Source organism: Adiantum capillus-veneris, chromosome 29, assembly GCF_014529385.1.
Source record: "Adiantum capillus-veneris isolate H3 chromosome 29, ASM1452938v2, whole genome shotgun sequence".
Classification (NCBI taxonomy): Eukaryota; Viridiplantae; Streptophyta; class Polypodiopsida; order Polypodiales; family Pteridaceae; genus Adiantum; species Adiantum capillus-veneris.
Genome location: NC_140959.1, coordinates 9,303,010 through 9,316,302, shown reverse-complemented (window position 1 = coordinate 9,316,302; position 13,293 = coordinate 9,303,010). Strand labels below are relative to the sequence as shown.

At 41.6% G+C, this 13,293-nt stretch overlaps 1 protein-coding gene across 1 annotated transcript; it reads left to right on the top strand.

The window, feature by feature from the left end:
- The first annotated feature begins 5,599 nt into the window (after positions 1–5,599).
- Positions 5,600–8,715, top strand: MNS3 (alpha-mannosidase 3). Its single transcript, XM_086505995.1, has 6 exons — positions 5,600–5,756; positions 5,944–6,974; positions 7,191–7,458; positions 7,540–7,737; positions 7,858–8,006; positions 8,089–8,715. The coding sequence occupies exons 1-6, from the start codon at positions 5,700–5,702 to the stop codon at positions 8,351–8,353; spliced, it is 1,968 nt and encodes a 655-aa protein (XP_086362121.1). The 5' UTR covers positions 5,600–5,699; the 3' UTR covers positions 8,354–8,715.
- The last annotated feature ends 4,578 nt before the right edge of the window (positions 8,716–13,293 follow it).

Below are 13,293 nucleotides of genomic sequence, written 5' to 3'. Positions count from 1 at the left end.
ACCTTAGGACATGATCAGTCCACAAAGGGGAGTAAGCCCAAAGCTTTGCGGAAAGCTTCAAGCTTCTCACGAGACAATGCCTTTGTGAAAAGATCTGCAAGGTTGTCCTGTGTTGGCACATAAACCAAGCTGATCTCTCCTGCTGAGAGCCTCTCCCTGACATAGTGGTAATGCACCTCTAATGTGCTTTGTGCGAGCATGAAAAACTAGGTTCCTCGCAAACTGCCAATGCGCTCTAACTGTCAGTGTAGATAGTGTTGGCAGTGTCCTGTCCAACACCCAAATCAACCATATGGCGTCTGAGCCATACACACTCAACCGTAGCTGTGAAGACTGCCCTGTACTCAGCCTCACAACTCGAAGTGGCCACAGTAGGTTGCTTGTTGCTCAACCATGATATACATGAACTGCCAAGCATGAAACAAAAACCACTTGTGGACACTCGCGTGTCGAAACAACCAGCCCAATCTGAGTCCGAAAAAGCATGTAAGTCTGGCGGAAATGATCCCCCCTTGGGATAAAACAAGCCAAGATGTAAAGTGCCACTAAGGTAGTGGAAAATCCTCTTGACAGCCTGCCAATGCTTAGACCCTAGGCTATGCATAAATCTGCTGACCTGTGAGACTGCAAATTGAATATCTAGCTTCATGTTGCATACATAAATGAGGCAGCCAACAACAGTTTGGTAAAGAGTGAAATCAGCATGATCGCCAACATCATGTAGACTCAACTTCAAACCTGTTTCCATGGGAGTAGCAATAGGTTTGCAATCCTCAAGTTCAAACTTACATAGCAATGTCTCTATGTAACTTTTTTGACACAAGGCAATACCACCATCACACTGCTTAAACTGTATACCCAAGTAATGATGCAACAACCCCAAATCTTTCATCTTGAAAGTAGCATTCAAATCAGCCTTAAATTCAGCAATATGTCTCTCAATTGGTCCATTGATCAGCAAATCATCGAATAAAGAACAACAATGAGAAGTAGATCACCCTCACGCTTTACATACAATGTGCTTTCTGTTGGACTGTTACGAAAGCCTCGTTTAACCAAATGAGTGTCAGCTTCCTCATACCAAGCACGAGGAGATTGCTTCAACCCATACAAAGCCTTCTTACATCTGCACACTTTGTCCTCTTGTCCTTTTATGACAAAACCGCGAGGCTGCGTTACATAAACTTCCTCAAATATGTCACCATTCAAGAAAGCAGTAACAATGTCTAATTGATGTACATCCCAACCAAAATGAGTTGCCAATGCACATAGAAAATGCACAGTAGTCATACGACAAGTGGGAGCAAAAGTCTCTTCATAATCTATGCCTTTTTGTTGTGCATAACCCTTTGCAACAAGTCGATCCTTATGGAGATCGATCTCACCATTCGGCTTGCGTTTCAACTTGTAAACCCACTTCGTACCAATGGCCTTTTTGCCAGGAGGCAAATCACATAAAGTCCATGTGTCATTTTCTATAAGTGCATCATATTCTGATTGCATGGCAGCCATCCAATTTTCTGAATTCTGTGCTTCATAAAAAGACAAAGGCTCCTCAACATCATGTAAGCTAGACACAACCAAAGCATAACAATCTGATGCATAAGATGGGTGGCGAGAGCCAGAACGAGTACGACTAGACAAAGGTGCATCCAATTTACTGTCACGCAAAGTGTGCACCAGCCATTTTGGCATACCTCTAGCGTGCTCATTTTCAGCCCTTTCCTCATCAAGTACATCATGTACATCTGCATCAGTAATAGGTTGATCTGTAACATTTTCAGAAACCCCCATAGGCTGTACATTTGCCTCATTGGAAATTACATTCGTATTTCCACCACTGAAAAGAGGCAACAAAGTGTCATAAATGTCTTGTGAGCTTACATTACTGTCTCTAGTACATGACAACAAGGGTTGAAAAGAATCTTCCACAAATACTACATTCCGTGAAACCAGAATACACTTTGTTTACGAATGATATAACCTGTAACCTTTGCTTTCAGCACTATAACGAACAAAAATACATTTGACAGCCTTGTCATCCAATTTTCTACGCTGTGTTTGTGGCACCAAAGCATATGCCAAACAGCCAAAAACACGCATGTGCTCAATAGAAGGCTTTCTATCATGCCATGCTTCATATGGAGTAATAGACTGCAAAGCTTTTGTAGGACACTTGTTAAGTACATAAGTGGCACACATGATGGCCTCAAGCCAAAAAGAATCTGGAAAAGCTTGACTTTTGACCATACATCGTGCCATTTCTTTCAATGACCTGTTTTTCCTCTCAGCAACACCATTTTGCTGAGGTGTATAAGGCACTGTACATTGGTGTTATCCCACGACTAGCCAGAAATGCATTAAATTCATAAGACATATACTCCCCCCCTCGATCGGAACGGAGGGTGCCCATACTACATTTCGAGACATTGAGTCAACCATAACCAGAAATTGTTTGAAGCACATAAAAACTTTGGACTTTGCTTTAAGAGGAAATACCCATGCATGCGTGGAGTAATCATCAATGAAAGTCACGAAATACAGGTAATTGCCCAAGGACGGAGTTTGCATGGGCCCACAAACATCACTATGCACAAGCTGCAACCTGTATGTGGCCTGAACTGAACCATCCTTTGGAAACTTAGAACGCTGCATCTTACCCAAAATACAGCCTTCACAAACATGTTTGGCATGTGCTTCAAGAGGCGGCAAAGAAGCAACCATATCAGATTTCTGCAAACGCAACAAACTGGCAAAATTCAGATGACCAAAATGTGCATGCCAAAGTTTTGCATCTGAAATAGCCCTTGAATCTGCAACAGCATTTGCAAAATTTTGTCCACACTTGTCATACAAAGTGAGCTTATACAGCCTACGGCACAAAAGGCCAGATGCAACAATTTCATCACCAAAACTGAGATCATGAACTATACATCTGTCATCCACAAATTTGACTACAAGTCCTAGCAAGTGCGGATACAGACAAGAGATTCTTCTTGATCCCAGGTACATAAAGTGCATCAACAAGTGTGAAGGAACTGCCATTTGCAGCAGTAAGCACAATCTTTCCAACTCCCTGAACCGGATAAGAGGCATTGTTGGCACAAGTGTGACTGAATTCCCATGAGGGACAGACTCGAGAGAGGTAAAAAATTTACGATGTGAGGTAATGTGCTTTGTAGCACCACTGTCGAAATACCACACATGTGAATCTGCAGCAACTGACAAGCATGCATCATGGACAATAGGATTGTAAGTGCACTCTGCGCTAAAAGCCCATTCTGCATCAACATCAGCAACACAGTCTCCTTTCACAGAAGACTCAACAATGGCTGCATTTGTAGTGGAACCAGCATTTGCAGTGGAACCACCCTCTCTCTTCTTAGCCTCTTTGGCCTTCAACTTAGGACACGATTTGATCAAGTGATCATTAGCTTTACAATAATGGCAACGCATCTTCTTTTTGGCCTTATCACCAGAATTTCCAGACGAATTGCTGCCAGCAGAAGCATTAGGAACAGAAATTTTGCCACTCGCAGCAGAACCATAAGAAGTGGCCGCATTGCTATTGCCACCCTTTCTTTGAGAAGCAATAAAAGCCTGTTCAACTGCACGCTGCCTAGTTCTATTTTTTCTCGAAAGTGACTCTTGCAACAGCAATGTGCATAATGCATCAAACTTGACAACGTCAGGATTTCCTTGGGTCATCAGTCTCCAAGTACTAGCAAAAGTCTGGTAGGAATCTGGTAAGGCATCAAGAACAGTCTGCACAAGGGAACTGTCTGAAATGACTTCACCTGCACAAATAAGTTGCTCATTGATATCGTTGACACCAGCAAGAAAGTGTCCATATCATCTTCCTCATGCATAATCTTCGACTCTAGCTCTTTACGCAGCAAAGCAATTTTAGCCTCATTGCAGCTTGCATAAAGACCTGCTAGAATATCCCAAGCTTGTTTTGCAGATTTTGCTGAACGAATGTGAGGAACAATGGTACGCTTCACAGACAACGCAATCAATGCATGAGCCTACGCATCCTTTACATCCCAACGAGCTTGTTCTGCCATAGACAAAACAACTCTAATAGCAGCAATCCTTGCAGCAAGACCTGCAACATCCTCAACATCGCCTACATCCTCAGAACCAGGATGTACATCAATGCCTTGCACAATGTTCCAGACGCCCTTTGACACAAGAACATGTTGCATCATATAAGCCCACATAGGGGAGTTGTCCCCATCCAACCTGTCCTCATCAACAAACATCTTGAACACATCTGTGTTGTTGTCAGCCATGGTAAGTGCTGCACTTGATGTGAAAACTGCCCGAAAATAGGAGAAACGGAGCGGGAACAACACGTGCTATATAGCACAAACCGTAGAAGACTATGAGGCACCTGTTATGCAGAAAACGGCACTGACAGAAATTTTGCACAAAATGACGAAATAGCCTGTGCAGTACTGCCTGTAGTGGAAACGGAGGCCGAAATGACCCCGTATCAAAAATCTGAGCAGATTGAGCTCTACAAGTTCTCCCGAAAGTTTTGTCGACCTGCGAACGCTTGCCAAAGCTCACTGAAATCGGAGAAAGTGAGCAGGCGTGTGCTGGAGCAGTTGGCGACTAAGCCCAGAAGGACGCAACCTGCTCTGATACGAATTGTTGGAATTGGGGTTGCAAAGAGACGCACACAGCTTGGAGAAGACGAAGGAAGCTCAAGGCACACAATAGAGAGTGTGTTACTTAGTATGCAGTGGAAAGATAGATAGCCCTAGAGTGATGGGCGTATATACAATGCTCGGGGGAAAAAACCTCCTAAAGAGGGAAAAAATGCCCCGACGGTCCTAGTGTGTTCACACACATCACTACCACATGTATATGGTAACAAGAAAACCAATATCTTGGAGACAACTTCTACTAGGAGATTCCGGAGGTATCCTGACCTGCTATTTGAACCTAACGAGGACTGAGTTTTTATGGATCATCTGGAAATCGAGAAACAATTATGTGTTTAATGTGGCTTACTAGGCTCCTAGCCTGAAAGCTCTCTTTGTGGATTTCAATCTGCAGGTCTTCAAACTGAAAATCAATGAAGTCAAAATCCACTATCTGAGGAACATGATTATCAAAGATGCAGAGAAAGCTCATACGGCAATGGATGAGGAGGATCTCGACCTTCCCATCAACAAGAGAAAACTGTTGGAAATAAGGAACATGCTGGTTGCCAACCAGGAAGCATGTCAGGCGGCCTATGAGGTGGTCTCCAAAGCTGAAAAATTCATGGAAAAAATACAGGACATGATTAATGCCTTGAAGGATTAATGTGGTCTGCAATACTGTCTAGTATGCATTGGGTTTGTTTATGTTGTATCTGTTCGGCATTACAGTCACTGTTATGTCATAGTTGTTCGACATTACAATTATGTTATATCTGGTCGGCAATACAATCAGGTTAGTTTTTATAACAAGGGAGAGTCTCCCTGGGGAATCACTCGGTCATGTGATGGATCATGGCAGTGATGTAATTTTTGTCTTCTCTCGTAACTGTTAATATAAAATTCACTGCTTTGTCGGGGAAAAAAAAAAAGGACTAGAGTTTAGTGCGACTTAAAACTTAGCGTTTTTAACAGCTCTCTCTCTCTCTCTCACACACACAGGTGGGCGTGGGCGCGCGCGCACATTCTTCCTGCCTCGCAGACACCATGTTGCCAAGCACAGTTTACGACAATGCCAAGGTTCGTCGCAGATCGCAGTTTAAGGTAAGATCTGGTGCCATGCTCATCCGATCTCTGAATGTCGGTCATGTGCCATTGGATTTGTAAGCGGATACGTAGTACGATAGCATCATGCATTTGTTTCCTCACAGAAGGACTTCTCTTGCTCAATTTTTTGGATATGAAGGCTTCTAGCTTGAGGTGAACATATCAAAATCTCCTTGCATTGCAGGTCATGACGCAATCATTGATGAACCGGGGCATCCGATGCAACTGTGGATCCTGCGGCATTGGAGGCATACTAGGGATTTTCATGCTTGTAGGGCTATTGTACCTTACTATTTTGCATTCGTCAGATCAAGCAAGGCCTCTCAGATCGTTGCAAAGCCTTAATTTACAGAATTCAAATGGCAAGGAGAGCTTAATTACTGAAGAGAAACAGTCTTTGTATGGCCGCCTTGGGCGCAAACCCCCACGTCTTCCACCTCGCTTGAAGTTTTTTGGTAGTGAATCATCACAAAGCAACCCGCTCAACCGCACCGATGGATCAGATCATGCTCACATGCTAAAGCAGAAAACTTCCATCAACTTGCTTTGGGAGAATAGGCAAGTGAAAGTTGTTGAAGCCTTTCGACATGCATGGCATGGATACAAAAGATATGCTTTGGGGTACGATGAATTGAAGCCAGTCAGTCATGCTGGAGAGGATGGTTTAGGTGGCTTGGGGGCTACAGTAGTGGATGCCTTAGACACAGCCATCATAATGGGTCTTGATGATATTGTGACAGAAGCAGGCACGTGGATTGAGAAAGAGCTTCAAACAAGAATAGAGACGAAAGGCCAAGTCAACCTCTTTGAAACGACAATACGCATTCTTGGCGGTCTTCTAAGTGCCTATCATTTAACTGGTGGAAGTAACAACACGACAACTGTAGCTCTAAATGCTAGTGTCACCATTCCGGGGCCAAAACCAGAAGTATACTTAGAGAGAGCAATATTCTTGGCAGATAGGCTCATGTCGGCATTTTCGGCGAGTCCAACAGCCATCCCTTACTCTGATGTTGTCTTGAGATCTAGTAGTGCTCATCCTGCTGTAGGAGATGGTGGGGCAAGTAGCACATCGGAGGCGACAACTTTGGAGCTGGAATTTGGATATCTTAGTGAAGTTTCGGGTGACCCTAAGTATGGTGCGGCTGCAATGTGTGTTCTGCAACATTTTAAAGACTTGCCCAAAACAGATGGATTGGTGCCTATCTACATCAGGTAATTTCACTGGCAAGTTGATCATATGGCTGTTAATAGGGTGCCACAAATCATTGTCTACGTAGCCTAGAAGGTTATTTTTGCAAGAATGTAGAAGAAAAGAATTGAGTTTTGAGAGCATTGCATTAAGTTATGCCCTTTTGTAATATAGTGTAAAATTCACTCACGCTATATTATCATCTGTTCAATATTCATCTTTTGTCCAATCTTTTGCAGCCCGCGCTCTGGGAAATTTCACGGAGGAAACATCAGGCTAGGCTCTCGTGGGGATAGCTATTATGAGTACTTGCTGAAGGTTTGGCTGAGACATGGTGGAGCTGTATCCAACAAGAAGTCTATCAGTTTTCTACGGGAAATGTACGATGAGGCGATGGAAGGTGTGAAAAGCCATTTGGTTAGGACATCCAAACCTAAAGGGTTGAAGTTTGTTGGTGAACTACCTAGTGGTTCAGGGGGCGACTTCAGTCCAAAAATGGATCACTTGGTATGTCTCATCTTCTCCAGCTCAAATGTAGGACATACTGATGTTTTCATGGAAAGATGATGGCTTGTTCTTGGAAAAAAGGTGTGCTTCTTAGCAGGAAACCTGGCTCTTGGCGCAACCAGGGGACTAATAAAGCAGGAGGCAATGGACAAGGGATTGTTTGATGCTCAAGATGTGGAAAACTTCCAGTTGGCAGAGGATTTGGCAAAGACATGCTATGAGATGTATTCTGTGACTGCAACTGGCCTTGCCCCTGAAATTGCCTACTTTCATATGGATGTGAGTCTCTTCTTTCTCACATTGAAGCCTTCTTCGTATGCATGCAAAATACTTCATTTGAATGCATGCAATCTCTTCAAGGCATTGCTTTAATTAGCCAATCTTTGGGCGTACACACAGGAAGAATACCCTGAGGGTTTAAGTGGAGGAAATGCAGGCTCAGAATTTAAAGAGGACATTATTATTCATGTTCGTGACCGGCACAACCTTTTGCGTCCAGAAACAGTGGAGTCTCTGTTCATTCTTTACCGAATCACTGGAGACTCAAAGTAAGTTTTGTGGGTTGCTCAAGTGGATGTTCTAGAATTGTAAGAGCAAGGATTCTCATCCAATTGTTCTTTACTTCTTTAGGTACCGGGATTGGGGATGGAAAATATTCCAAGCATTTGAGAGCCATACGAAAGTCGAGTCTGGCGGCTTTAGCTCTCTGGATGATGTGACTACTATTCCAGCCCCGAAGCGAGACAAGATGGAGACATTCTTCCTGGGAGAGACCTTGAAGTATTTTTACCTTTTATTTGGCGATGCTTCTGTGTTACCTTTAGATGAATATGTATTTAATACAGAAGCTCACCCCTTGCCGATTGTCTCCTTGACTGCTGCTCAAGCTCAATGAAGATAGCAAGGTGAAAATAGCAAGAACGCTTCTACTGTGGGAGGTTTTTTTATATATCCCACACTATCTGCATGAGAGGTGAATGCCAAACTTCTTGTGAGAACCACAGAGTTTACCCAATTTTGTTGCATTCTGGAGGGCATAAATACTGACTCGGTTGTAAGGATTGAATCCCAAATTGGGCCTTCATAACCCACAAATTGGCAGTGTAGTCATTGCCTTCCTTGTATAATTGTAACATGAGCAAAGGATCAAGAGAATGTATGAGGATGTTCTCTTTAAGCCCTTACACCCCCAGCTATTGAGGGTTATAGAATATTTCACAATTTGTTTATTAATTGAAGGGTCAACCATTTCTAATATGTCATTGTAGCAAGACATTCCTTACCAACCTTTCCATACTGAAGTCACAATCACATTGTGGCTACATTACCAAGTAGAGCCGCTAGTGTTATTCTTTGTCAAAGGCTGCTCTGTACATATGGGGATTGACCTTTTGAAGCAGGAATTTTATGATGAGATTATAGACATCATAAAGAGGAAGCGGCAGATACCATCTGGCCACCGGTAAGGATTGTTTTCATCATTTTGCCATTTGTTTGTGGGAGACAGTGTTGCTTCACTTTGTAGGCACCAACTTGAATTTCATTACATAAGTCAACATCATGTGTCATATAACATGGTGAGGATCAGTTCAGGCCTGCCCATTTGTGAGGATGTGTGTGAGACAGTTATATTCAGGCTGTTGCAAGAGCTTGAAGAGCATAGCCTTGAGGTTCCTCTAGTCAGTCCTTGATGGCAGGCCAGCTATGGATTTTCTGCCATTGGGCCTCTTTCCATTCTTGTCATGAAAGTGGAGTGGTCTTGTGCAAATTTAGTGCCTCTTGTCCTCGACTAAAGCTCCACTTGATCAATTGTGGGCCATGCTCGGTAATTTAAGACTTTGCTCGATACAATATTTTTCTATGAAATTTGTCCCCTTGATCAACACAATGGCTTGCTTAAGTCTCTACATGAAAATGAGTTTTTCTTTCTAAAGTCCTTTTCATAACGTGACTTATTTGTGAGTTAGTCATCAATTGCTCATATGTTGGTCCTAAGTCACTATATCTTCCTCATCTAGAGCGATGTCCGTTTCGCTATTTTGGTTTTGGAATACCACGTAAACTAGTAGGAATTGACCTATGGTCTTTCTATATTTATGCTTCATAGTACTAAAAAGGCTTTGCCATCATCTTTTATACACTATACCGAGAGTTACAAGCCTTTCTTAGATGTTTTGTCAGTCTTTGAGTGTTTTGTATGTCCCTTGGTGATTTTTGGACATGGTAGCGTAAGCATATTTGTTGCTCCACAAATATTTATGAGCTTTGGTTAATTAATTATTATATGGAAGTTTGCATGCATTTGAAAACGCAATGGCAAAGCACAGGTGGATTCCAACAATATTGTTCATGCGAAGTTTATAGTGCTTGTGTTGTCTGCTCTCAAACATGATAATGTTTTACCATGGCTTCCAAGAGCACCTTGGGCAGAACTTGGAGAAAAAGAAGGCATGTCAGTAAAGAAAGATTTGATAAGAGATTTACATCATAAAGGGCAACAATGCCTTTTGCTTTAGACAAGATTCACAACTTTGATCCTTGAGTCAATGCTTTCCAAATACATGCCAAAAAATGTTAGATTTAGTTTGTTGGTAATTCCTTTGCTCACAATACTCAAAGATGGAGACGGAATAGCTTTAATAAAGACTATTACTTGGGTATAGCCTTTGAATTTGTGTGACTCAATTGAGAATATGAAACCTTGCAACTCAAAACCTTAGAGAAGACATTTTTTAAAGTACAACACTAAACACTCTCTCTCTTTGAAGAGAAGAGGGTTATCAGCTTCAATTAGACATGCAACCATAAGTCAGTGAAAGCCAATATGGTAAAAAATGCTTACTATCTCATTACTAGTACACACAATTGCATCTTTTTGGAAATTGAAGAATGCATCGTCTACATAAGTTATGCTTGAAGAAATTTGCTACTGTTGACTGACGCGATGGAGAACCTTGTGTACCCTTCTATCGTGCGCGCGCGCACGCACACACACACACACACACACACACACACACACACACACACACACTCAATCCTACTACTATTCTCCACAGATGATGCATACAACCTCTTACCAATCATGCATCCTCCTCCTCCTCCTCCTCCTCCTCCTCTCTCTCTCTCTCTCTCTCTCTCTCTCTCTCTCTCTCTCTCTCTCAAGAAAAGTGACTAGCACGAAAGAGATGATATTTGAACTCCATAGCCAACACAACGATAGCATAGAAGGAGAGAGGAAATCTTGCAAACTATTGGTCTAAGTACAATTCCCAAAGTGAATGATAGATACTTAACACTCGGATATTCGATGTTGAACTAAAAGTAAATGTGCCAAAAATTGTAGACCTCTCTTTACATGAAGTTATTACCTATGAATACTCATCCACACAATGGCAAAGGCTTGTTCCCCTTGCGAGTTTATTTCCTAGCCGAAGTTACTTATAAAGTTATTGATAAGGAAATAACCATACGAGCTAATCTATTGGGAGTCGAGCGACACCGTTGTATGTCCACAAGTGTACACAAGCAAGAAGTGTATGCCAAAATTACAGAACATCCACGACGACCTTTAAGGAAGAGAAGCATAGAGTGAACAAGAAGAAGAGCACTCAAGAGAAAAATCAAAGTCCAAAATGAGTCACTAGTTGTGATTGTAATTATTTTGTCCCTATTTATTGAAATCATATGCACTTAATCATGTTGTTTTAAATAGATAGCCTTGGGATAAGCTCACTATGTTAGATAGTTTTTTTTGAGTCCTTTTGAGGGTTCCAAAGTTGGAGAGACCAATCACATAATATTGAAATTTTTGTGAACACAAAGGAACTCCATAGCTTCCATATCCTTTCAAGTGCTTCTACCTACTTGTATTTTCGTCCTTCCAACCACATGCTTCTTCATGCATGGTGGTTGAGAGTTTGAATAGAAAAAATGGGCTTGTCTATCTCTCTTTGTGCAATGTGTTTTGAAGTAGCTATTTAAGCATGTTTTCTAATTTGAATGCTCAATCCTTGTGTTGTGCTCTTTGAATCATCACTAGTGCTTAGGTTGTGCGTACTAGTGGCTATAGGGTAGGAAGCACGATTGGTAGTCCACCCTAGCACATACACTTGCTCTTTTGTGCACACATAAGGTGGCTACAACATCCTATGTTGCATTAGGTGAGAGTGCATTGAGAATTTGAGCTAACAAGCATACTGCATTGGTAAAAAAGGGCATCCATTGTGCTCCAAGTATTGTAGTTCATTGATTAGGAATGGTAGAGCTTGCAATGCAAGCATGATGCATCTCTCAAGACCACCAATGTAGTGGTAGGTGTACATAGTTTTGTGCTCTAGGTTAGGGAAAATTTTCTTGTTTTCCAAATTGACATTTTAGTTGTTTAATGCAAAAACTATACTATGCTGGCCACACAACATTCTTTTGGTACTATTTTCGGAGATTGAGAGAAGAAATAAAGCTTAAGAGAAGCATCATTGTTTGCATTGCATGTTCTTTGTGCCACATTTCACTCACAAGATTAACATTAGATTACGCATTAGCTTAGTAATCACATCCTTGAGTTAGAGGAGACTCGAAAACCCTCCATGCATCTTTGTAGTTGAGACATTATCCCAATGATTAGGTTTAGGTAAGTAGAATTACATTTAAGATTAAGAGAAGGATGAGAGTTAGGGTTAGCTAGTAGCTTAGGAAAGTGTGTATCATGGTTAGCGCTTGCAAGAGATAAGCCCTCCCTTTGCCTTTATTGATTAAGTGTTAAGTATGCCCTTGCTGATAAGTGCTAGATATGCCTTTGCTAATATCATCGTAGAGGGACATTCCAAGACTTTATATGGGGAGAAAGCCTCACTTTGCATCTACAAAAATGGCCCATATGCTCTTCTATTTCCCATTGCTTGGGCATAGATTTCTTAAGTGCATTCAAAGAGACCACATCTAGAGAGAAGCCCTCACTCAGCATTTGTTGAAAACTTATGCGGCATGAAAAGTGCTTAATAAAGTTCATTCCCGGTATCTATCTCTTGGAATGCATTGATTGAAGGACATGCTTGCCTATCAAGGTAGGGGTTTGAAGTAATTGATGTTTTTCGTGAATATGAGTAGAGGATTTCTTTCATGATATACTTGCAACTTGAAGCATGAGGCTCTATACAAGAAGCCAACATTGCTTTGCTCTACCGTGTGTATCACTCATAGAAGCAAAAAAAGTGCTTCACATTGTAAATGTCATCCTTAGAGTAGATCAATTGCAAGATATATTAAATAGGGTAGTCAAGGAAGCACTATTCTATTTAGAGAAAATATGAAGCGACTGTTTGTCTCCAAATGCAATCACATATGCTTGCATGTTAAAGGCTTTCATGATGAGATGGGTAGTTAGAGGCACTTGCAAAATGATGTGATTGGAATTTCTTTTGTCAGCATGCATGACATGTGTGGTCAACTAACAAACGTTTTTGATGAGCTTTCGATATAAGATGTGGTTTATCTTGGAATGCATTGATTGCATACTATGCTGTGTACAATAAGGTAATGCAAGGAGGAACCATTGGGATGTTTTAAGCAAATTCTCTTTTGTAGTATATGTCATAGCATGGTTAGGGAGAGAACCTCTAGGTTGTTTTTGTTGCATGCAATGACCTATGAAGACATGCCCAACAATGGCAAGGTATGGAAGCAACCAAGCATGGTGAGGAATAGTTCTTGTTACGATGTGCTAGCTCTTGGATTGCACTTATTGCAAGATATGTAAGTCTGGCAAAGAAGTTCTAGGTTGTTTTCATTGGATGCAAATTGAGGAGCTATACGTAAACAACAATAGTAGTAGGAGCC

Bases quoted from the DNA above. Each gene is read 5' to 3' on its own strand.
- MNS3 (XM_086505995.1), top strand. From the start codon at position 5,700: ATGTTGCCAAGCACAGTTTACGACAATGCCAAGGTTCGTCGCAGATCG. The intron at 6,975-7,190 runs GTAATTTCACTG...AATCTTTTGCAG, and splicing joins TTGGTGCCTATCTACATCAG to CCCGCGCTCTGGGAAATTTC. The intron at 8,007-8,088 runs GTAAGTTTTGTG...TTACTTCTTTAG, and splicing joins CGAATCACTGGAGACTCAAA to GTACCGGGATTGGGGATGGA.